General features: G+C 42.9%; 1 protein-coding gene across 1 annotated transcript in view; it reads left to right on the top strand.

Annotated features, from left to right (window-relative positions):
- Window positions 1–20,593, top strand: part of CASQ1 (calsequestrin 1) — a 78,799-nt gene extending 58,206 nt beyond the window's left edge. The window contains exons 5-11 of the mRNA XM_069728738.1: window positions 21–94; window positions 2,801–2,931; window positions 11,861–11,906; window positions 14,697–14,751; window positions 15,266–15,366; window positions 15,835–15,909; window positions 19,431–20,593. Of these exons, the coding sequence (XP_069584839.1) occupies window positions 21–94; window positions 2,801–2,931; window positions 11,861–11,906; window positions 14,697–14,751; window positions 15,266–15,366; window positions 15,835–15,909; window positions 19,431–19,691 (743 nt within the window). The 3' untranslated portion in view covers window positions 19,692–20,593. The remainder of the gene's footprint in view (window positions 1–20; window positions 95–2,800; window positions 2,932–11,860; window positions 11,907–14,696; window positions 14,752–15,265; window positions 15,367–15,834; window positions 15,910–19,430) is intronic.
- Window positions 20,594–26,898: the final 6,305 nt, after the last annotated feature.

Below are 26,898 nucleotides of genomic sequence, written 5' to 3' on the forward strand. Positions count from 1 at the left end.
ATATATTCTTCCTTTTGCAGATTACAAGGCATATGAGGATGCCGCTGAAGAATTTCACCCCTACATACCATTCTTCGCTACTTTTGACAGCAAGGTAAGAGTCAGCCTAACCGATGTCAAAACCAATGTCCTCAAACTCCATCACATCCACTCTATAGAATTAATACATTTAAAAAATACTTCCACCTTAAATCTGAGACATAGTGAAAGACGATATCTGTACAGGAGCATGAGTTTCCAATAACTGAATGGAAAGACTCTCAACAGTAGACAAAAACTAGAGATGAGCAAATTGAATGTGTCGAATGATTAGCAATTTTCTGAACAATTTTCGATTGTCCTTGCATGAATAGCCTAAACACATTTTACACATTGCAGAGGATTGCATTGGCCAGAAAAGGATCACATGACCTCTTGTGGATTTCCCCATGATACCTTGCAGCTATCACATCAAATAGTATAGCACAACCAATCAAGAGGGACTGTCGTAGTCTGTATAAAAGCTGAAGCAGGGCATGCAGCAGCCACTTTGTGCTGAATCTGGATAGCGAGTACACAAAGCCATAAAATACTGAAAAAACTGTACAGATAGTGTGTATGACAGAAAAGAACTGAAGAGGATTAGTGTGTGAGGAGAAGGCAATAATATGGATTTAATTGATAGGGAGAAAAAGACAGAAGAGTCACTGTGCCTTTGAGGAAAGGCCATGGAGGGATACATAGCTGTGCCTGCCTGAGTGATCAGTCTGGTAATTGTGCCGCTAAAATTCAATCACACCTTAATAGGCTCTTCAGGACAATTAGAGGTTTTTGAGCATTTTTAATTTGTGAAGAATCAATTCGCAACAAATTAAATTTCTTGGGAAAATTCGGCCAAACTGGCTACATACTCCTAGTAGTATTGATTTCAATGGTGCTCAATCGAATATAAATCGATTGTACTCTCTGAGAAGTACCACGTCTGAGATTCTAAGTCCTAGAAAACTCCTGCCCAAAAAAGGTTTTATGGCTCTCATAACCCCTCCTTGAATAAAGATAACATCATGGACCACCACTTATGTTGCCTCTTTACTAGTTCCCATGACCAATTCCAAGATAAGAAGAGGTTAATATCGCCTGTTAGCCACACACACAAGTGCTGCTTTATCACCCTACCGTCACAATACAAATCTTTTCGATGTGGCAAAAGCATAAAAAATGACCATACCAAGAAACTGGTATTTTCATACAATTCACTATTTTGCAATTAAAAGCCATTACTTTTACTTTGGCTGTCAGAGAAACACTGTGTATTCAGAGTAAGGGTAGTTAGTCACTATCTTATCACATATGGATGAAGCATTGGCTGGTAAAGGTGGGGAATTAGTCATCGTATTGCGTTACCGTAACTTTAACATTTTTAAAGGGATAGAACACAGAAATTCTGCAAGATAAAGCAAACTACTAAAATTAAAATTACAGTATTAAAAAACATAAATCATGCAATAAACTCTCAAATAATCCTGCTCCCATCATGATCCTCGAAGAAAATATCAACTTCAGTGTCAGTATTAAAAGGAAAAGGAGGTCAGGTCAACCTAAAAAGGGCTTCTAGATCCCACCCAAAAAATATTCTCAGCTTAAAATGGGGTCTTCCTGTTTAGTGAAGGGGCCCGTGGGTCCAGCTGCAACTGCTACCTTTGCACCTTAGAAGTATACAGGTTTTTTAACACCAGGGGATCAGCGAGTGATTGGTGCATGTCCGCCTTCACGTCCTCCTATGATCAATAACTTTCATTGTAGATCATGACACATCTTTATCCATGTGAGTGCTGATGACTTTGAGTTTCACTGTAATTCATCTTCAAGGATGTGGTAGGACCCTCACCGATGACATGCTAAAGCCTCACCCCATCAATAAGCCATGGAAAAACCCCTTATCTCTAGATGGTTGGTATAACCTAAATGATTCTTCACCATTTGCCCACTTAACCTAATAGAACATCTCCAAGCAAGGTCAATTTTGGAAACAGAAGGGGTTAATAATTTGACAGCTCTTCTGATGCACTTTACCTAGGTAATAAAATTACAGTCTGCCTTCACGAGATACAGCTAATATCCAAAACATATGTGCAATAACAAGACTTAATTGCTCTGCCACATTCCAATTGATTTCTGCTGTAGGCACAAACTACATATGAGGTATTGGAGAAGATGTCTCGTCTGTGAGCTACACATCAGGGGTGATGGAAAGCAACCCACCGACAAACTGAAAAATGGGCACAATGGTCTCGGGACATTAAAAATTATAAAGTGGCCAGATGGTACAGTCTACATTTGATCAAATTTGATGGGCATTTACAAAAAAAAAAAAAAAAGCTTAAGTGGTTGTTCTGATTTTAGGGGCATTTGGTGGTCATTAATGATGCTACATTGGAAACCATACTGGTTATGATCATTTTATTGTGTCCCTGATAGGAAATATAGTTCTTGGGGTATTTGGCTAAAGTCCAACTTCAAGAGGCTGTCCACATTTCAACATTTATGAGTAGTCCAAGAGTGATGGTAGAAGTTTGACTCTTCAATGCTTCCACCAATCATTAGAATTATCAGAGTTCTTTTTATCATCTTCACCGAGAATGATGTCCGTCAAGTTTGCTTGTGCATCCTTAAAACGGTTGGGGATTACAATCCTTGAATCATATATTTTGGGACAGTGGGGTCAAAAGGTTTCTTTTGGGAACTTCTGTTTCCTCAGTTTTGGTGCTCATAGGTTTTGAATAGTATTTTATGCCAATTAATTCTCTGTTTATGAATACAGGTTGCCAAGAAGTTGACTCTGAAGCTCAACGAGATTGACTACTATGAACCTTTCCATGATGAGCCTGTGACAATTCCCAACAAACCCAACAGTGAAAAGGAGATTGTAGACTTTCTGCACCACCACAAGAGGTAAGCTAATGCTAGGCTCGTACTCTTAAGATGGTAGGCCAAGGATCTTCTTCAGAAACACCCATGATTATTGACAGTGTCAACCACAAATCAGGCCAACTTCACCAAAACGTCAACCGGGCACAGTCCCACCTCAGATCACTTGGTGGAAACTTTAACATAGTTCCCGGACACAGGACAATCCGGGTGATAATTATCTTAATTTCTATCCACAGCTGGTGAGCGCTTGTGGGATCTATTTGATAGATCCATCATAGTTTTAGAACATGAAGATATTTTGGCTTAGAGCTTGAGATAGAATAACACTTGCAGTATTATAGTATCATCAGTCCATCTCCAGCTAAGGGAGAGCGGCAGTTCTGTGGGGAAGTTACCATGGCACCTAACAAAATAATTTAGCTGCCATAGAAACCTTAGATATAACAGGACAGTGTCACCTACTTTATATTGAGGTCAATTTAACGCAACAATCTACCTTCAGCTACAAAAGGGAATCATAATTATACAGAACAGAGAACTCATCTATCTGTGCAAATTAAATTTTCTCCTTCATAGGGCAGTATTATAGTAGTTATTTTCTTGTTCATAGGGGAAGTATTATAGTAGTTATATTCTTGTACATAGGGGCAGTATTATAGTAGTTATATTCTTGTACATAGGAGCAGTATTATAGTAGTTATATTCTTGTACATAGGAGCAGTATTATAGTAGTTATATTCTTGTACATAGGAGGCAGTATTATAGTAGTTATATTTTTATACATAGGAGCAGTATTAGGCTGTGTGCACACGTTGCGGTTTTTTCCTGATAAAAACGCTATAAAACCGCAAAAAAAAACCCTCATACAATAAGCATCCCATAATTTTGAATGAATTCCGCATGTTTTGTTCACATGATGCGTTTTTTTCGCGAAAAAAACGCATCATGGTAAAAACCGCAGCATGTTCATTAATTTTGCGAGTTTTTTGCGAATTTCCCACCACAAAATGCATTGGGATGTGTCCGGAAAAAAACACGTCAAAAACGCGTCAAAACCGCTGCAAAATCGCGGCAAAAACGCATGCGGTATCTAGCGGATTTCTTGCAGAAAATGTCCGGTTTTTCTCAGGAATTTTCTGCAAGAAATCCTGAACGTATGCACATAGCCTTATAGTAGCTATATTCTTGTACATAGGGGCAGTATTATAGTAGTTATATTATTGTAAATACAGGCAATATTATAGTAGTTATATTCTTATACATAGGGGGCAGTATTATAGTAGTTATATTCTTGCACATAGGGGCAGTATTATAGTAATTACAGTCTTGTACATAGGGAGCAGTATTTAGTTATATTCTTGTACATAGGGAGCAGTATTATTTTTGTTACGTATATTCTTGTACATAAGAGCAGTATTATAGCAGTTATATTCTTGTACATAGGGGGCAGTATTATAGTAGTTATATTCTTGTACATAGGAGTAGTATTATAGTAGTTCTATTCTTGTACAGAGGGGGCAGTATTATTGTAGTTATATTATTGTACATAGGGGCAGTATTATAGTAGTTATAGTCTTGTAGATAGGGGGCTGTATTATAGTTGTTATATTATTGTACATTGGGGCAGTATTTTAGTAATTATAATTTTGTACATAGGCAGCAGTATTATAGTATTATATTTTTAATGTTCCTATTCTTTTGGGTCAGAGGTCAGGTCTGGATCTTTGTATCATATAGTCTTCAGGGAAACAATATTGGATCACGCAGCATATCGTATTTCAGCAGGAAAATATGTGGCCTCAGGTCTGTTTTACTACATTTCATTGACAATAGTATGCGTCCTAGGGTATCGTTGCCCTGTTACTTAGTGATCAATTCACAGTCTGGTTGTTTATGTGTGATTGTTATTTTCAGAATAGGCCTCGTCTGTTAGGCCTTCTCTGTCTGTTCAAGCCGCGTCTGTCTCTTCCTGTAGGTTAATCTTTTTTGTCTCTTCAGACCTCGTCCATCTCTTCCTACAGCTGATTCTTCTCTGTCTCTTTAAGCCTAATTTGTGTCTTCCTATGGCTGATTTTCCTCTGTTTCTTCAAGCTTCTGCTGTTTTTTCCTATGGTTGATTCTTCCCTGTCTCTTCAGGACTTACCTGTCTCTTCCCGTGGCTTTAACTTCTCTGTTGGTCTCTTTAGGCCTTGTCTGTCTCTTCCTATGGTTGATTCTTACCTGTCTCTTCAGGCCTTACCTATCTCTTCCTGTGGCTTTATCTTCTCTATTTGTCTCTTCAGACCTCCTCTGTATCTTCCTATGGTTGATTCTTCCCGGTCTCTTCAGGTCTTACCTATCTCTTCCTATGGCTTTATCTTCTCTGTCTCTTCAGACCTCCTCTGTCTCTTCCTATGGTTGATTTGGAGCGCCCCCGTAGGGCAGTGGGGTACTCGGAGCCGGGCCCTTCAGTTCTCATAGGGGATGTCATGGTGGCTGACCCGGTCCGTGGCCGTAGGAGCGTCCGTTGATAAAAGGGGGAAAGGTCTTTAAAGGGGAAATGTTCGTGACGCCACCTGTGGTATTCGGTCAGAGTGACCGACGCTGCTTAGGGGTCCGCTGGGGTGATGTGATGGCAGCTAGTTGGTATACCTTCCCACAGGTTTAAGTATGTCTCCAGGGCTTCCCAGAGTGTAGATGGTGGATGGTGTGAGGCGCAGTGAAGAACGAGGACACAAGGTTGCAGTCTCTTTACCTTTTTACTGAAGGCTTCAGCATCCACAGTCCAGAGCACCAGACCACAGGGCAGGCAGAGTCCGGCCGGTCTGAAGGCAAATCCAGAGTCCCCTTATCCAGGTGGAAATCAGTAGCCTTCCTCTAGCACCTGAGTGTTGTAGTCCCTCCCTGCTGAGCTTCTCGGTGAGGTTCTCACAACAATTGTAGATGTTAAGTCTCTTTCTCTCTGTCCCCCTGATGGTAAGGATAGGACAAACCTGTATGACTGATGGCCTGAGGCTTTTTACAAGGACTCTATCACGCCCCGGCCCCCACAGTTGCCACCGTGCCTCCTGGGTAAAAGGTCGGGCAACTAATATGGAACTAGCTGTCTTGCCGATCTCTGGAGCCAGGCTTGGAGACGATGACTCCCTGGGTGTTCCGGCTACCGGCTTCTGCGCCTCAGAAAGGAGGCAGCCTTTTACAGGGCAGAACTCCTTCTGGTTTCCTCTCCTTTTGCTATGACTTCGTTTATCACTCTCAGCAACGCAATTCCCTTCAATGTCTCTTCCTTTGGATGCTGCCGCATTGGTAAGCAGTCACAGCTCTGTGGCCTTCTGTCTAAGCCTCTGACAGGATCCCACCCCTGTCAGGGACCCACTACCTGAGAGCAGCTCAGATAGCAGCTCACTGGGGGAAGCCCAGCTCACTTCTGCCTCACTTCCTGTCCAAACTGACAGTTTTAACTAGTTGTGAGGAGTGCCCTAATAAATAGAAACATGGCTCCCCCTGGCGGCCTGGAGTGTGAAGTGTGTTGTGTGGTTTGTGATACCTGGTAAAGAGATCTCCTTTATTGCCTTCAGACGTAACACCACTCCCCCTGGTGTTACATTACTGCAACGACCAGGACCCTGGGGCGCTGCAGATTCTTCCCTGTCTCTTCAGGCCTAGTCTTTCTCTTCCTGTGCCTTAATCTTCTCTTTCTCTTCAGGCCTTGTCTGTCTTTTCCTATAGCTGCTTCTTTCCTGTCTCTTCAGGCCTTAACTATCTCTTTCTGTGGCTTTATCTTCTCTGTTTGTCTCCTCAGACCTCCTCTGTCTCTTCCTACGGCTGATTCTTCCCTGTCTCCTCAGACCTCCTCTGTCTCTTCCTATGGCTGATTCTTCCCTGTCTCCTCAGACCTCCTCTTTCTTTTCCTATGGCTCATTCTTCCCTGTCTCCTCTGACCTCCTCTGTCTCTTCCTATGGCTGATTCTTCCCTGTCTCCTCAGACCTCGCCTGTCTCTTCCCATGGTTGATTCTTCCTTGTCTCTTCAGGCCTCATCTGTCTCTTCCTGTGGATGATTAAGTTAGTGTATCTTAGCCTGCAAGGTGCGATAGGGTCTTCTGAGTGGTGTGATACTCTCAGAGAAGCTCGCAGCTCTACATTTTGCTCCTTGCAGGGACACGGGGCCTCTGTCGCAGGTGTCTCTTGAGGGTTAACGGTAGATAAAAGACGTCTCGCAGCTCCTTGTTTCTCAGTATGGCTGATGAAAGCTCCTCTCTACAGACACACTTTAAATATTGGCAGTTCAGAGACCACGGTTGCCATGACAGCGAGGCCTTTACTCTGCGCTGAGCAAATACATTATTATTGTTGTTTCTTACATATCACATCATTAATACTAAATTAGAGCGCTCCATGGATCCCGAGAACGACCGCAGCTGTGACGGCCGACTTGTTTACTTTTAAGAAATTACTTCAGTGAGACCGTAGGAAATAGAGCAAATTCCTAAGAAAGAAGTTCTGCCAAGAAACATGGTGGCCATGTCCTTTCTTTCCTATACAATGCCCTTATAACCATAGTTTTCGTGTACCCCATACACAAAGCAATAAAGAAATGGCACCACTATAACAATAGCCATAAGGCATCTAACAAAAGCGACAGTGACCCCATAACAATAACTATACTCCACCTTAAGAATAGCTGTGATGTTTATATAATAGCCATGATGCCCCCATAACAATTGCCCCATATCAATGCTCATAGTGCCCAACAGCAACAGCCATGGTGCCCCCATAACAATAGCCAATATTTCCCTTATAACAGGAGAAAAGGTCTTAGTTAACAACAGATGTGGTGCCCCATAACATTATATTAGTATTATTATTCATTTATATAGCGCCATTTATTCCATGGCGATTTACATGTGAAAAAAGGGGCATTTATAAATAAGTACAATAAACATGAGCAATACAAGGCACACACAAGTACAGAAGGAGAGAGGATATAGCTATCAATGGTCCCCAAGAACATTATATGTGGTGCCCCCATAATAATAGATATGCTCCCATCTTAACAAACACCATAATGCCTACATAACAATGACCATATTGCCAACATAAAGAAGTTGCTGTGTAAGCAGGTTGCGGGATGCAGTGACAGACAGGAGACAGAGCAAGGGTTAACAAGTTTATTAACAGGGGTATACTCCACGCAGGGAGATAAAGGGTTAAACAGGGGATAAAACAGTTCAATGGCAAAGGATATGGTGAGGTGAAAAATAACGGTAATAGTAATGGCAGTTTTGATGAGAGTCAATTAGTGATGAACAAGTATACTCGTTTGTCGGGTTTTCCCGAGTATGCTCGGGTGGTCTCCGAGTATTAGTTAGTGCTCGGAGATTTTGTTTTTGTCCACGCAGCTGCAAGATTTACGACTGCTAGACAGCTTGAATACATGTGGGGATTCCCTAGCAACCAAGCAACCCCCAAATGTACTCAGGCTGGCTAGCAGCCATAAATCATGCAGCTGCGTGGACAAAAACTAAATCTCCAAGCACTAACAAATACTTGGAGACCACCCAAGCGTGCTTAGGAAAACCCGAACAATCAGTATACTCGCTCATCCTTTAAGTCAATGATTCCTAGGTCCATGAAGTGGTTAGCACTGACAATAGCTGGAGTGGTATCTTTTCCCTGTTGGTCCTGTGGGCATCAATGCCCCGTCTTCTGGTGGCAGCGGTCGGTCTCCGGTACCTTCTGCTGAGCCCTAGTCCATATAATGATGTTGCCAGAAGAGCGTGGGCCACGGCACTGTCTGAGCCTGATGTAGCCCCTGCATGACTCTCCTCACAGTCTCTGTCAGCGGTGGCAGTGCTTGGACGTGGGCTGTACGGATGCTCTGGGACCGAAGCACTGACTGGTGCCTGCTGTAGTGTCTAACAAAGGTACAGGCCACAGTCCTGAACGAGCCCAATGTGGCTCGGCAAATCTATAATGGCACAGTCACGGTGCAAGGGTCTATCCTGTCCCCAGTCACTCTTATGAGGCACGTGTGTTCTACTCACAGACACGGTGTTTGGCACCTTGCTCTCTAATAGTCACCAGTACACTGCACCTCTCTCTACACTGTGTTTCAAATTATTATGCAAATTGGATTTAAGTGTCGTAAAGGTTTAATTGTTTTGTTTTTCAAATAAACTAGTATATGGTATTGTGTCTCAGGGCTCATTGGAGCACTGAAATCAATCTTAAACACGTGATAATTAGTTTTCAAGGTGATTCTAAAGGAACACTACTTAAAAATGATGTTCCACATTATTAAACAGGCCACAGTTTTCAAGTAACATGGGTAAGAAATATGAACTCTCTGCTGCCGAAAAGCATCAAATAGTGCAATGCCTTGGTCAAGGGAAGAAAACATTAGATATTTCCAGAAAACTTAAGCGTGATCATCGTACTGTTAAGAGATTTGTGGCTGAATCTGAGCACAGAAGTGTTCGTGCTGATAAAGGCATCATGAGGAAGGTTTCTGCCAGGCAAGTTCATCGGATTAAGAGAGCAGCTGCTAAAAAGCCATTACAAACCAGCAAACAGATATTTGAAGCTGCTGGTGCCTCTGGAGTCCCTCGAACCTCAAGGTGTAGGATCCTTCAAAGGCTTGCTGTGGTGCATAAACCTACTATTCGGCCACCCCTAAACAGTGTTCACAAGCAGAAACGGTTGCAGTGTGCCCAGACATACATGACGACTAATTTTCAAACAGTCTTGTTTACTGATGAGTGTCGAGCAACCCTGGATGGTCCAGATGATGGAGTAGTGGATGGTTGGTGGATGGTCACCATGTCCCAACAAGGCTGCGACGTCAGCAAGGAAGTGGCGGAGTCATGTTTTGGGCTGGAATCATGGGGAAACAACTGGTAGGGCCCTTTAAGGTTCCTGAAGGTGTGAAAATTACCTCTGCAAAGTATATAGAGTTTCTGACTGACAACTTTCTACCATGGTATAAAAAGCAGAAACGTGCCTTCAGGAGAAAAATTATCTTGATGCATGACAATGCACTATCTCATGCTGCAAAGAATACCTCTGAGACATTGGCTGCTATGGGCATAAAAGGAGATAAACTCATGGTGTGGCCACCATCTTCCCCTGACCTCAACCCTATAGAGAACCTTTGGAGTATCATCAAGCAAAAGATCTATGAGGGTGGGAGGCCATTTACATCAAAACAGCAGCTCTGGGAGGCTATTCTGACTTCATGCAAAGAAATACAAGCAGAAACTCTCCAAAAACTCACAAGTTCAATGGATGCAAGAATTGTGAAGGTGATATCAAAGAAGGGTTCCTATGTGAACATGTAACTTGGCCTCTTAGGATGTTTTGGAGATAAATAGCTTTTTAGTTCAGTGAATGTGACCTCCTAATGCTGCAAATTCCACAAATGAGCATTTTCAATTGTTGAAAACAAATGTTTAGAAATTCTACTGTGCCTAATAATTTGGAACAGTGCATTTTGAGTTTTTATTCATTTTGGAGATTATACTGTTATCATTGGAAGGTTTCTTCAATAAAATTCGATGTATACTCTAACGGGTGATGACTTTTATTAGACTGACTGTCATTTGCACCGATCATTTAGGAAAATCCGAGAAAAATGTCATTTGCATAATAATTTGGAACATGGTGTATAGTCACCAGGCACACACTGCACAATCCTCTCCCCCTCTAATCCCCACTGCTCTGCTGGCGGCGGGAAATGGGAGACGCCGGCCTGCATGATGCTGGTGCTCCCCGGACGGAGTACTCCTCTCTCTTGCTGCTGCTGCTAGACACACAGCTACCCTCTGCGCAACAGTCCCTGTCCTTCTGGTCTGCACGGCTCTGCTCTGTTCTGCAGCGGTTCCTCTGCAGGCGACAGGGGCTATCTCTCTGCCACCTGTCGCAATGCCGGTACCCTGTGGTGAGGGCAGGGGAGGCAGAGCGCGCCGCTCACTGCTCTGCGCGCTGCACTGCGTTTGCACCAAACTGACCTCCTGCGCCCACTTTTCTCTTTTATCCCCCCGCTGCTGTGCGCGCTTTTCTCCCCTTACTCCTCGCCCTATTGAGACAGCAGGAAGGTCTGCCTCGCTAGCGCGTCCCCCAGGCAATAGGGGACGGCCCGACTCGCTCAGGCTTCCCCCCGGGAACAGGAGTGCGGCCTCTCTAGTTTCGGACCCGGCACGCAGGTACCCACAGTGCTGTCGACCCCCTTACAGCTGCCCCAATAATAATAGCATGGTGTCCCTGTAATCCATCCATATAACAATATCCATTATGGCCATATAACAATACTCAATAACAATAACAATGATGCCCCAGAACATAAATCATGGTGTAACAATGACTTTAAATAATAACCATAGCCATGGTGCCCTCACAGCAAAAAACCTTTAACAATGATCATCGTCCTCTAAAACAAAGGTCATTGTGCCTCTATAACAGAGGTTATAGTGTCCCTATAGCAAAGGTCATGGTGCCACTATAGCAGAGATCATGATGCCACTATAGCAGAGGTCATGGTTCCCCTATAGCAAAGGTCATGGTGCCCCATAGCAAAGGTCATGGTGACCCTTTTAGCAAAAGTCATGGTGACCCTTTTAGCAAAGGTCATGGTGTCCCATAAAATATATTTTTCAATAAAGAAAATTTGCCCCTATAAATTGTGATCACAAGACCATAGTTACTGCACTCCCCTACACAATAATGACATTATATTTTTGGATTGTGGGGAAAAAAGTTGAGAACTCGGTATAGTGTCCCTCTGTGGATAGTGAGGGAGGCCACTGTTTAGTTGAACTTCTATAGGTAGGAAGCAATAGGTTGACCATAACAGAGGATGAAGTACAATAGGTTCTGGGGGGCTTACAGGCGGCTGAGGGGTCAGACGTTCGGTTGGTGACTCCAGATGGTTCTCTAGGGTAATATTCCCATGTCCTCTTTATTAATGTCTTCCAGACCAACATTGAGAAAACTCCAGCCTGACAGCATGTACGAAACTTGGGTAAGTGATAAGAGTTATCCTATTTATGACCCTACGTCTTGACCATTCCTAGGATAACACTTACTGTTCCATGATGTCCTAATTTTAGTGTTATTATCAAGGCTTTAAGTGGAGCCAAATCACAATCTATGTTCCCCCAACTGTTTGTATATTGACAGTTGTGCATGTATGTGTGTGAAAATTGATGTGGATGGTGTTTCGGGCCTTTTTATACTGTACAGCTTTAATCTGTTTTTTTCTGTTTTACATTGCACTGTGTGTTCTGCGACTTAATTCGAAGTTTTCACTGAATTGATTTATGCATAAAATCTATCAATACATTGAATCTCAGCTGATCCCCCTCATCAAACCATTATGCCCTCTATTAATGTGCACTGTGTGGCAGTATATACTGCATTCTCATAGCCGTGAGTCACCGAGGCAACGGAAGGTGTAATTTGCGCCAGGATTCTCAGCTCCGTACGGCGCGATGTGTCATTTCAAAGATTAATATAGGAGATACAAAGCAGAACTAATGAAAGTAATAAGTAACAGATGTAATAAAGGCGGACGAGATATATACAAGCAGCAAGAGCCGAGCACCGAAAATTACATTAGTTAATGCCTCTAACGCAAACTGGCCATAGTTATAGTGTAAACAAGTATATGGCCTAATTCCTGTATCAAGATGTGTTTATGTCCTTCTTTAGAACGGAGAACATTCCTAGGTGTTACTTATCTCCAGGGGATAAAATCATCTTGGATCATTGTTTTTTACAATTAGCTAAGGGTTTTCCAAGCCACAAGATTGTAGGGTTAGTAGAAGATCTTTAGAGTGACTATACACCTTGCATAGATGTCAGTCAACAATTATTTTCTCTAACCCACCAAAACATATGCACATTCAACAAGGCTAAGCGTGCATGTGCTCCTAATCCAGAATAGCACGTCACCTCTAGTTCTTCAGCTGTGTAAGATTGCTCTTACTGAGTGTATTGTATTGGACACTCGCTTAGCACGGGATTCAGGTACACGGGCACGGTTTTTTTCCAAACAAAACAGTCCACATGGTTTATTATTGCATCATAAACCACAGAAATATGCACAGCAAGCACACAGTCTCTACATCATAGTTTACGGCTTTGAAACACGGTTGCTAAACACGCCAAACCTCTGTGTTCAGTTATCGTGGGTGACCGGATGCCATACAGTTCACTAATGTCCCTGGAGCACAACAGGCACCAACATACGACATTATGGTTGCAGCAACTAAACACACTGGTCCTCCTTTCACCAGTTGCCGTGGGTTACCACACAGTTCATAGAACCTCACAAGCACCAACAGTCTATTGATGTACCTTACGGGAGCTCCTGCTCCACCTGCTGACTCCTTGTCAGTCCACTCTTCTGGGTAAGCTGCCTCACAGGGATCACCAACTTGCCTGGGTGGCACACATTAGTCAGTCCAGACCCAGCGAAGGACGGTAGCTTCCCCAACACAGACCATACAGGTCCTCAGTGTCACTGTGCGTTACTCGGGGATCCGGTCCTACTCCCAGGACCTCCCACACTGTGCGCTGCTCAGGGATACGATCCTACTCCCAGGACCTCCCAATACCAGCATGTGCTTTTCAGGAAGCCTACTCCCAGGTCTTCCAACACAGGAACATACACAGGACCATGTGACCCACACCCATGTCACATTATATAGCCTTAAACCACTCCCCTGGGTGGGAGTGTGGGTGTGTGTGGCTAGTTTGTCCCACCCATCTCACATAACTAGCCCTGCCAAACCTCCCATGACTATTATACAACACTAAATACTTGTGGGACTATAGGTCCCAGAACACCACATCGCTTCAGGCTGGCAGCGCAGAGTCCCCTCCTCTGCGACACATATATCGGCCATTCACCACAATGCCGGACTTTGTCACATTCTCACACACTTGCATGCAATTGCCATGCATTCCTATGGCCTCAATACGCCTCCGTGCGTATACTGGGGAGACCATGCAGCGCCCCCTACCTGTTGTTATAGGGGTCACTGCATCACAGCTGTCATACATTTTATGGATAGCAGTCCTCCTTCTAATCTGGGAACACACAAAAAGTCTTTTGCTGAAATAGCTAATATTTTAGTAAAAGAGACAGGTAAGCCATTGTCAACTAGTCTAGTTTTATCTCTCATGAGAAAAAAAGATTGGGCACATTCAAACCCTACTCAATACTACTTTTCATCTGCAAGAAGTCCAGAAATCATCATATACTGATCCTACTGAAATCACTTAGTATAGTTTATGTTCATCGAACGTTTATTGCAACCTTTATCTTACAGAAAAAAATGCATTCTGTTGGATCTACTTGCTCCTCTGTTGGCATCTATTAGCTAGTACCTAGAATGGGTCCAAAAGGCTTCACGAATATTAGCTTTTTAAAGAGTCATTAGCTATGGGAGTCAACTTGGCACTATAAATCCTATCCTGTTGGATCCATGTTTTCCCTATTTGCATCTTTTGGAATGGATCCTTGTTATGGGTCCAAAAGGCCTCATGAACAGGAGACCCTTTTCTGTAGACTATTCACTTTCTTTCATTGTAAGGAAGATCCTTTTCTTATTTGTTGTAGGGTAAATCAGAGGTAACAGTCCAGGTTTCCACAAAATCACTCTAGTTAGAGACTTTGAGTGGGTATATACCGTTTTCTTCACCCTCTTAGGCTCCAAAGATACTGAAAGTTTGAATCAAGCTTCAAAGATTCTTATCTGAGCCTCACCATTCACTGCATTAACTTCTCTTTTTTTTCTTCTTATAGGAAGATGATTTGAATGGAATCCACATTGTAGCTTTCGCAGAAGAAGATGATCCTGGTAAGTAGTATAGATTTCAGGGGTGCAAACAAAAACATTCAAAAAATTCCACATGGAAGCACCTACAGAAGATTCAAGCCTATGCTACTGTTCTCTGCATCAATTCGAGACAGCAGAGATGCCAACAAAGTTCTCTGACAGGTGCACATAGGCCAAATATTTAGGTTTATGGGGTTTTAAAGTGGAAACAAGCCCAACCTTTGTTGCCACCTTTGGAGATGGACACGTAGAAACACATCTAAAATTTACCATTTCATAACAATTAAAAAAATAAAACACAATCTAAATATCTTGGTGTAAAAGACAAAATGCTTTGCCAAGATTTTTCATTTCGAAATTCACTAAATGAAATTAGAAATTCCAATTTTAACTACAAAGATTTTTTGAGGAACCTCATTGTTCTCTTTTCTGAAAAATGATGACATTATTATCATTTACCAGCTACAAAGGAGAACCTAAGATAACGAAAGTCCTGCAACTATGGAAAGATCCTTGATCATAATCTCTATTTCAGATGGTTATGAGTTCCTGGAAATCATCAAAGAGGTTGCAGAAGATAATACAGATAACCCAGACCTCAGCATTATCTGGATCGACCCTGAAGACTTCCCATTGGTAAGGAAATCTCATATTTGGATATAAGAAATTACTGCTTAGAGTTGGCAATTTTCTCTGACAAAGGACAAGATTTTTTTAAATCACATAAAATGATTTAGATTTTGAAAAATTTGCAACTGAATAAAGTTTTTTTAGGTTTTTAATTAAAATTAAAGTAAAATTCGTAGTTCTCACTGTACTGTATTGGAAAGCTGCTTTAAAAGCTGTAATCCTACAGCCTGGCTCACAACGAACTGCGTAAAAAAAATGCTGTATTTTTGATGAATAGCATGCAGTTCAAGTTGGTTGCACACTTGGAATAGCTGAATGAAGTGTCCTTGGCGTTCTTGGCACCCTTAATGTTTCTTCTGAATGTGAGAACGGTGTGCCTAGTTGCATAGTAAAACGAATAGGATTAGAAGAGACGTGTAGAGAATTGGATCTGTGTGCATGCTATTTTTCACTTACTTATTTTTGTTTTTTTAGTTGATTCCCTACTGGGAAGAGAAGTTTGGCATTGACCTGTCTCGCCCTCATATCGGTGTGGTGAATGTGACTGATGTAAGTAAGCCTGAGAAGCCTCAGTAATTACCTTGTATATCTATGTTCATCGTCTTGGGGTATAACTTGTGGAGATGTTCAACCTATAGTTTTGTTATGCAAAGGTACAAAAGACATGTGTTCCAGGTGCTCTACCACTTTTCGAGACCTAGTGATGATTATTAACAAACTCTTTAGGCTGATTCTTCAGATCAGATTTTTTAAATCACAACCAGATGGTGATAACTGGCTCCCTGATGGCTTTAGAAATGAAGGAAGGAAATACTACTTGATTTGATTTCCCTCAAAAGTGACTAAGGGTACCGTCACACTATACCATTTCGATCGCTACGACGGTACGATTCGTGACGTTCCAGCGATATCGTTACAATATCGCTGTGTCTGACACGCAGCAGCGATCAGGGATCCTGCTGAGAATCGTATGTCGTAGCAGATCGTTTAGAACTTTCTTTCATCGCTGGATCTCCCGCTGTCATTGCTAGATCGGTGTGTGTGACACCGATCTAGCGATCTAGCGATGCGATCCAGCGATGCGTTCGCTTGTAACCAGGGTAAACATCGGGTAACTAAGCGCAGGACCGCGCTTAGTAACCTGATGTTTACCCTGGTTACAAGCGTAAAACTAAAAGAAAACAAACAGCACATACTTACATTCTGGTGTCCGTCAGGTCCCTTGCCGTCTGCTTCCCGCACTGTGACTGCCGGCCGTAAAGTGAAAGCAGAGTACAGCGGCTGTGCTTTCACTTTCACTTTACGGCCGGCAGTCACAGTGCGGGAAGCAGACGGCAAGGGACCTGACGGACATCAGAATGTAAGTATGTGCTGTTTGTTTTTTTTTAGTTTTACGCTTGTAACCAGGGTAAACATCGGGTTACTAAGCGCGGTCTTGCGCTTAGTTACCCGATGTTTACCCTGGTTACCCAGGGACCTCGGCATCGTTGGTCGCTGGAGAGCTGTCTGTGTGACAGCTCCCCAGCGACCTCACTACGATTTACCTACGATCACGGCCAGGTCATATCGCTGGTCGTGATCGTAGGTAAATCGTATAGTGTGACGGTACCCTAAGCATGTCCTCTGGATCCTCCACCATGTTGATTGCTCATCACCTAACTCTTCCACCCAAGGCCAGGTTTTACAATCACAATCATGTTACACAACTTGCTCCATGGTGGCCTTAACAATGAAGGCAAAAACTGCTACTTCACTCAATTTTGCTAAAAAGCCACTAGGCATGTGTTCTGGGTCTTCCACCACCTTGATTGTCCATCACCCAACTCTTCCCACCGAGGTTAGTTCTTCAGATCAGATTGTTAAAATCACTTAGCAAGAAACCTAGCTCCTTGGTGGCTTATTTTGTGGACTAGTACATGCCTAATCCATGGTGGGTGTCAGAATGTGATGAAGTAATCACATTTGCTTTTAAAAAGCTGCATACAGTCCAAATCACGGCTAGGATGAGGTCTGTGGCCATCATGGTAGATTCCCCAAATTTTTATTTACCTCTAATCCAATTCTGGTAAAAACCAATGATTTTATCTGAGCTTTCTAGCTTTTTACTGCCTGGGACGATAAATTAACTCAATGTATAAAGCCACAGAAAGAAAAGGGAGATGTGCACTTTTGTAAAGTCTTGGAGACTTTGTGACAAGTTTATACTGTATATTTATGGCTATTAAAATTAAACATGCATTTACTAATTATAGATATTAATCATTGGAAGAGGCCTCAATTTAAGATTTAGTCATCTTTACAATTATTTAGCCAAGCTGATCAAGTGGGCAAAATGATCAATCAAAATCACAGTCCTGTACTAGAAAAGGTGGATGAATATGGAACTATTGTAAACGAACAGAAAGAATAAAAATACACTAAATATTATCGCCATAAGAGGTGGTTGAAGGGATAAAATAATACGGTAAAACATGATCAAGTGTGGACTAGTAAGAATTCTCCCATCTATTAGCTACAGGTCTTCCTACTGTTACTTTGGTTTGCGGCGGTCTTCCAATTATGCATTATAACATTTGTTTAATAGTATTCAATCTATCTCGAAGCACGTAGACCCATCTGGTTAACATCTCTCACTAGTTACAAGACATGCTCAGCTTCATTCTTCAGTTTTCTATGTAATGAACTAGCATGCCTATGAAGATATTGTGCTGCCTATTCAAGTGTTCTCGTCACAACCAATCCCCCCTAACTGATTAAATCCCATGGTTCCTTTTAAGTTGTCCATCAGTAGCTTCTTTGTCTTGTTTGACCTACAGCTTTGCACGTATATAAATGCTCCTCTGAAAGCTTTTATTCCACCTGCCTCCATGACTGCCATCTCGACTGTCTGCTATTTTCATTGTCTATTATCCTGTTCCTGCAGTGTGTCCTTTCTGTGGAACCTAATTACTGCTTTTTATGGCTGCCTCCTGCAATGTTGTGTGTGACAGTGAGGCATGAAGAAGTTTGGTTATCATGTTCAGACAATGCAGTGGTGCAGTTTAGCAATCTGAAGATGATCGGCAGACCTACCTCTACATCCTGGGCTTAAAATTAAGATATTATAGTATCAAGATCCAGAAAACATCAGCTCTACAATCAGAATTCAGGAGTGACAAACTGTTTTGCTCGTGACAGTCTTAAGGCTTCCATACACATTAGAAGAACATTGCCCAATCATCATGCCTTATGACTCTTCCTCAACAGACGATGTCAGGGTAGCAAAGGATTTGGTTTGTCCTATTTCTGACAGCTGATCCTTTTTGGCTCCAAGAGTTAATTATTTGCCAGAGGTCTCTGGCATCGGCTCTCTCTAAGAGAACACAGCAGTGCTGAGCGTTCCTGTCTATAGGGGACTAGAGAGATTTTGGCCACTAGCTCTCTTTTGAGTATTGGGGAGGGTTATAGTTCAACAATGGAATTGTTACTTCTTTTGAATTCCTTTAAAATTGACCATGAATAGTGAGATGTTTCATCAAACACTGAGACCAAGGAGACATCTCAGGTTCTTAGTGTTCTAGCTATGCCACCTCCACCGTAGGAGGTCTGGTCCTTCCAGACTTCTGTAATATTTCTGGTAACACCAAACTCTTCTATCAGCAGATCTTGATAGCTTTCCATCCACAGTCCCTGAATAATTAGTCTATCAAACTTAGATATTGCACCACATATGATGCCAAGTCAATCTTTAAACGGTTAAAAGGTTTAATTAATATAAGTGGGGTCTTCCATTAAATAACTTCATCTCCTGGCAAGAGTGGATACAAAGTGTGTCTCTTTCCTGGAGGACCTATCCTTTCCAGCATTACAAGGCCAATTCAATGATTTGAATTTGAACTGTGTAATGTCTTGTTTAACCTGTGGTAGCAGATGAGGGAAATTGTTCTGCAGGTTCAATCAATTGGAATTTCTGTAATTGGTCAACCTTTCCCAGCATAGATACGGTTGATATGACAAGAATTAATGATTCATATGGTAGCAAAATGGCAGTTATTGATTAATGATGGAATTTTAAAAAATTTCTCCCACAGGCCGATAGTGTTTGGATGGACATGGATGATGAAGAAGACCTGCCTTCAGTAGATGAACTAGAAGACTGGATTGAAGATGTTCTGGAAGGAGATATCAATACTGAAGAAGATGACGATGATGATGATGATGATGACGACGACGATGATGATGACGATGACGACGACGATGATGATGATGACGACGATGACGACGACGATGATGATGATGACGACGATGATGATGACGATGACGACGACGATGATGATGACGACGATGACTAAACAGTCATTGATTAAGTCGTTAGCATCTAACTAGTTATACGTACATTATTCACACGTCTAAAATCTTTAGTAACAACATATTTTTATATGAATTCTCGGAAGCTCATAAGCTTTACATTGACCCCAAAAATGTAACATCTACTTCAAATCGTAAAAATCGGCAGAAAAAATGGTTAACCCGTTGTTGTGGGCAAAGGGCATCTCTCAGGATATCTTCCATAATCAAACAGTGCCACCAAAAAATGTAAATTTCATGACCACATGATGACTAGGTATATCTTCTATACACTCATGGAAAACCATCTAAGGCTGAAAAAGGCATAAGTATCCCAATACTGATGAAAACACATGAAATCGGCAGACCCCCATTTCTGTTACATCAAAGCCAAACTAGTGGGCACAGCTGTCCACAGAAGTGCCAATTTACTGGTCAAGTGATTCAACTCCTTTGAAACAAGTTTCTAAGATGTTGGGGCTAAAGAAAAGAGGTTCAAACATGACTCCTTTTGATTATGTTAAGTAGATAAAGAGGGTTTTCAAGAGAAGGAGCTTATTTCAAAGGTGTTTTACACCCAATCACCGGCGCTTTGGGGATGGGTGGGACTGCACAATCGCACATATTAGGTCATCTGTAAGTTGTTTTTAGTGATTAGCCCTTATCCCACTGTGTAGGCTAAAAAAAAAAATTTGGAATGAGACATCAACCCCCCTCCATCTGTGGCGTGGATATAAAGTTGGACATTTTGAAAAAAATTGTTTCCTCTGGACATTTGATGTTCACACAAAATTTGTCTATGAATTTCATGCATCACTGTCAAGGTCTTAAAGGTTCTCTACTGTGACTTCTGTGGTACAAAACAATTCCCACAATTTGGAAAAAAGAAAAATGATAACACCCAAAACCTTGTATGTGTCTTTCTTGGGAATCATGATGGTGATGGCGTAGCTTTAGCCAGGCATGGAGGTAGCAATTGGGGCCTAAATAAATAAATAAAGTGGGATAACCCATGCTACACATCATATAGATTCTACATCCCAATAATCTAATTGGCGGTTGTCACCTGCTTGATGGTAGACCAGGCCAACTGTTCTTTCACTCTAGGATTCTTGTGTTGTGTTTTCTACTCATTTGGCATCAGAAACCAATACATACACATATGAGCTGCGTAGGACTAATAAGATAGTAGATTCAGTGGATTCCATGCCAGCACAGATGCCATGGTAATGACTAACCAAGGCTGGAAGAATTTCATATAATTGGTGCTATAGTATGCAAATGAAGTAGGATTACCAGTGAAATGAAGCTATATGATAGACACCAGGCATCATGTTTTTTAATGATACAGCCTATAAGAAAGCTTCACGGCATGGAGAGTCCTAAGGTCTGGGTAGAGCTTTTCAAGATCACTGACTTACTGTAACAGATCTCTATGTCTGAGATGTGCATGGAGTTTTTCAAAACTGTTGATCTAACTCAATCACAGAGTATGAGTAGTTCTTTCTAACCTAACAGATCTCCATAAATGAAATTCGGGTGGGGTTTTCCAATAGTGTTGACTAAACAAATCATCATGACTAAGAGTTAACCGGAGTTTTCCATAATAGTTTACTCAACAGATCTCCATTAATTATTATTAATATACATTTTTATAGCACCATTTATTCCATGGCACTTTACATGTGAAAAGGGGCAAATAAAGACAAATACAATAAACATGAGCAAACAACAAGGCACTAATAGGTACAGAAGGAGGGAGAGCCCTGCCTGTGAGGATTCACAGTCTACAGGGGATGGGTGAGGATACGCTAGGAGAGGGTAGAGCTGGTTGTGCTGCAGTTCAGTAGGTTGAGGATCACTGCAGGCTGTAGGCTTGTCGGAAGAGGTGAGTCTTCAGGTTCTTGTTGAAGGTTTCTATGGTAGGCGAGAGTCTGATGTGTTGGGGTAGAGAGTTCCAGAGTATGGGAGAAGCACTGGAGAAGTCTTGGATGCGGTTGTGGAAAGAGGAGATAAGAGGGGAGTAGAGAAGGAGATCTTGTGAGGTTCGAAGGTTGCATTTAGGTAAGCACCTGGAGACCATGTCACAGATGCATTAATGAGATTTGTGTGAGGTTTTCCATTATTACTTACTGTATCTAACATCTCCATGACCAATATTTGGGTGGAGGATTCTATGACTGTTGACCTAATGAATCTTAAATACTGAGATAGGTGGGGCGTGTTTTACCACCATGGGCTACTCTCAACAGAAGTGATGGGTATACATCCTAGTCCCGTAAGCAGGGGTATAACCATAAGAAAAACCTGAAGCTATAGTCACACATTGGCCATGATGTATGACATATTTTCCACCACACTGAAGAACATCTGTAATACTTCCCGGAAAAAGGGGAAACATCCTGAATTAATCCTGTGGGCCAGAGAAAATCTCATGAAAACACGCATCAAAGTGTGTGGCCTGAATAGAAGTATCGCTGCAGTTGGCAATTATGGTGAGCTCATGTATCTTTTAGGAGGACACAAGTTCTATAAATTACCCATGATTGGTGGTGGTCTTGGTACAGATTTTGGCTTTTATGAAGTCTTCCGTAATCTGTAAAGACCAAGTAATGTGCCCCTGATATAGTGAGTGGAGTGATTTGTCCCTAATGGGTGGGCCACAAGTCATTCTAAGTTGGCTAGGGAGGGTATAGCATTTCATGGCTAGGGCAACAAATTGAATCCTGGTCCACAGCTAAAATTCAAAGTTGACAGTCCTACTAACTATACAGTGTCCTGGCCCTGCTTAAATCACTCCACAGGTTGCGCCTCTTCTTATAGTTCTTGGTGAAGATTGTCAGAAGAGTTCTGGTGCAAGTGAGTGGGGTTATTTTTTACAGACAAAGTAACAAATATACAGGGGTAAATAATAGGGATGGTCTCCTACAGTAGCAGCACAATTATGGAAAAAGGAACACATGGGCTACTTGCACAGTGAACAAGTCTGTAGGAACATATTCACACACCACCAAGAAACAGTAGCAGCACAATGCCAAGATGTCCTCCACCGCTGCCAATTGTCTGTCCAGTTTAGAATTATTTTTATAAATCGACCATCCCACAATGCAATGCTCAGAGAGGGGTTATCCCAGACTGCAGTCTATCAGTAAACAACAAGAGGAATAATTATATATAATATCTACTGAGTCTGGAGCTTATGCTATAATTACATGTCTTCTCTCTGTTTCACTTGGGGATCTGCACAGTGGATGATTCAGGCTCCACTACAGCAAAAAAATGATACCTGCCTGACTGATTGACAGGTGCGTCATTCAAAACAGTCCCCAGGAAGGAGACCAGATGCTAAGCAACTACTGATACTGAAAAATGTGCTGCTCCTTATAGCAACAACACACATTTACTATTAGATATCCATCTATTTATCTTTCCATCACATATCTATCTCTCCACATCATGTATATGTAACGTTTGTGTGAGGCCACAGGCTCAGAAAGGCTACCTCAGACACACTTGGCACAAGCCACTCCGTCTAGCAGATTCCAGAGAAAGCCAACACACTTTCAGCATTATACAAGGATCTGGACTTACTATGGAGTCCAGTGGATTACTAACTACAGAAGGGCTGCCATCTGAGATGTGAACCAGAGGCAGCAATGGTCGCCAAGCAGGGTCAAAGCCGAGAAGTCACATAAAGGGAAAAAATCAGCAGGGGCGGACATTAGGTTGGTGCAGCCAGTGCAGCTGCACCAGGGCCCGGATGTAGATGGGGGACCCTTGCAGGGCGGCTAATAATGAAGACAATCTGTCCTGTTGCTTGGAGTCCAAGGCTCCAGGGGGCCCATGACCACATTGCCCTCATCATATGCTGCAGACAAGGAGCGAACAGCATGCAGCACATCAGCATGTAGTACAAGCCTGTGTCAGAGAGAAAGTTGCCGTAGATGAAGAAAGCCTCGGGGGGAACTTACGGAGCACTGAGTGTTTTTTGGCATTTTTTTCCAATGCACTGGGGAGAGGACAATGAGGGGGGTGGGAGAGGACAATGATGGGATGTGTGGGAGAGGGAAAAGATGGTATGTGTGGTAGAGGGCAATGATGGAATGTGTGGGAGAGGGCAATGATGGGATGGGTAGGAGGGGGGAATGATTGGATGTGTGGGAGAGGGCAATGATGGGATGTGTTAGAGGGCAATGAAGGGATGTCTGGGAGAGGGCAATGATGTGATGAATGGGCGAGGACAATGATGGGATGAGTGGTAGAGGGCAATGATGGGATGTGTGGGAGAGGACAATGATGGGATGTGTGGTAGAGGGCAATGATGGGATGTGTGCTAGAGGGTAATGATGGATGTGTGGGAAAGGACAATGATGGGATGTATGACAGAGTACAATGATGGATGTGTGGAAAAGGACAATGATGGAATTTGGAAGAGAGGACAATGATGGATGTGTGGAAGAGGATGATGATAGTATGTGGAGAGGACAATGATAAGATGTGAAGAAGAGGACAGTGATGGATGTTTGGGAGAGGACAATGATGGATGTGTGGTAGAGGGCAATGATAGGATATGTAGGAGAGGACAATGATGGGATGTGTGGGAGAGGACAATGATGAGGTGTGGGGTAGAGGACAACAATGGGATGTGGGGGAGAGGACAATTATAGGATGTGGGGGAGAGGACAATAATGGGATGTGGAAGAGAGGACAATGATGGATGTGTGGGAGAGGACAATGATGGGAAGTCTGGAAGAGGGCAATGATGGGATATGAGAGGGCAATGATGAGATATGTGAGAGGGCAATGATGGGATGTGAGAGAGGGCATTGATGGGCTGTCTCGTAGAGGGCAATGATGGGATGTCTCGGAGAGGACAATGATGAAATCTGTGGGAGAGGACAATGATGGATATGTGGGAAAAGGGAATGATGGGATGTTTGGAAGAGGGCAATAATGGGATGTCTGGGAGATGTAAATGATGGGATGTGTGAGAGGGCAATGATGGGATGTCTGGGAGAGGGCAATAATGGGATGTGTGAGAGGGCAATGATGGGATGTCTGGGAGAGGGCAATAATGGGATGTGTGTGAAAGGGCAATGATGGGATGTGTGGGAGAGGGGAGTGATGGGATCTGTGGGAAAGGGCAATGATGGGATGTGTGGGAGAGGACAATAATGGGATGTATGGGAGGATAATGACGGGATGTGGAGGAGAGGACAATGATTTGAGGACAATGATGGATGTGCAGGAGAAGACAATGAAGGGATGTGAGGGAAAGTACAATGATGGGATGTGAGGAAGAGGACAATGATGGGATGTGTGGGAGAGGATAATGATGAATGTGAGGGAGAGGACAACGATTGGATGTGGAAGAGAAGATAATGGATCTATGTGAGAGAGAACAATAATGGGAAGTGTGGGAGGACAATAACGGGATGTGGAGGAGAGGACAATGATTTGAGGACAATGATGGATGTGCAGGAGAAGACAATGAAGGGATGTGAGGGAAAGGACAATGATGGGATGTGGGGGAGAGGACAATGATGGATGTGAGGGAGAGGACATCGATTGGATATGGAAGAGAAGATAATGATCTATGTGTGAGAGGATAATGATGGGATGTGGGGGAGAAGACAATGATGGATGTGTGGGAGAGGACAATGATGGGATGTGGGGGAGAGGACAGTTATGGGATGTGGGGGAGAGGACAATGATGGGATTTGGTTGAGAGGCCAATGATGAGGAGAGGACAATGATGGATGTGTGGGATAAGACAATGATGGAATGTGTGGGAGAGAGCAATGATGGGATGTGTGGGAGAGGACAATGATAGATGTGTTTGAGAGGACAATGATGGGACGTGGGGGAGAGGACAGTGATGGATGTGTGGGAGAGGACAATTATGGGATATGGGAGAGAGGACAATGATGGGATCTGTTGTGAATTCCGCTCTTGGGCTCCCTCCGGTGGTTGTAAGTGGCACTTTTGTGAGTTCTGCTCTTGGGCTCCCTCTTGTGGTTTCAAGTGGTATGGCTGCTCCTTGGATTTAGCTGTCAGCAGCTGCTTCTACTGATTGTCTTTTCTGCTCGGCTATTTATGCCTGGCTCTTTCCTTCAGCCAGTGCCACTTGTAAATGGTTCCTGGTTGGATTCACATCTCTTTGGATTTCCCTGTTATCCTGACCAGTTCAGCAAAGCTAAGTTCTTGCTTGCTCTTTTCTGTCCACAGATTGTGGACTTATCCGTTCTGTGCTTTCTATGTTTGTCCAGCTTTTCAGTATGAATTAACTCTGTGTTGCTGGAAGCTCTGGGAAGCAGATTTACCCTCCACACCCTTAGTCAGGTGTGGAGATTTTTGTAATCTCTGCGTGGGTTTTTGTAGTGTTTTATACTGACCGCACAGTATTCCATCCTGTCCTATCTATCTAGCTAGACTGGCCTCCTGTGCTCATCCTAGTTTCATTCTGTGTATGTCTTTTCCCTCTCCACTCACAGTCATTATTTGTGGGGGGCTAATCTATCCTTTGGGGATTTTCTCTGAGGCAAGATAGTTTTCCTGCGTCTATCTTTAGGGGTAGTTAGCTCTTAGGCTGTGTCGAGGTGCCTAGGGAGAGTTAGGAGCATCCCACGGCTACTTCTAGTGTTGTGTTGAGCTTAGGGACTGCGGTCAGTACAGATACCACTTCCTTCAGAGCTCGTTCCATGTTGCTCCTAAACCACCACATCATAACAGGGATCTGTGGGAGAGCAATGATTGGATGTGTGGGAGGACAATGATGAAATTTGGAGGAGAGAACAATGAATTGAGGACAATGATGGATGTGTGGGAGAGGACAATGATGAGAAGTGGAGGAGAGGACAATGATAGATGTGTGAAAAATGGGAGGGAGAAGACAATGATGGGATGTCTGGGAAAGGACAATGATGATGTGTGGGAGAGGACAATGATTGATGTGTGAGAGAGGACAATGGTGGGATGTGGGGAGAGGGCAATTATGGGATGTGGGGAGAGGACAATGATGGGATTTGGTTGAGAGGCCAAAGAGGGAGAGGACAATGATGGATATGTTGGAGAGAGCAATGATGGGATGTGTGGGAGAGGGCAATGATGTGATGTGTGGGAGAGGGCAATGATAGGATCTGTGGGGAAGGGTAATGATGGGATGTCTAGGAGTGGGCAGTGATGGGATCTGTGGGAGAGGGCAATGATGGA

The sequence above is a fragment of the Ranitomeya imitator genome, chromosome 1, assembly GCF_032444005.1.
Source record: "Ranitomeya imitator isolate aRanImi1 chromosome 1, aRanImi1.pri, whole genome shotgun sequence".
Taxonomy (NCBI): domain Eukaryota; kingdom Metazoa; phylum Chordata; class Amphibia; order Anura; family Dendrobatidae; genus Ranitomeya; species Ranitomeya imitator.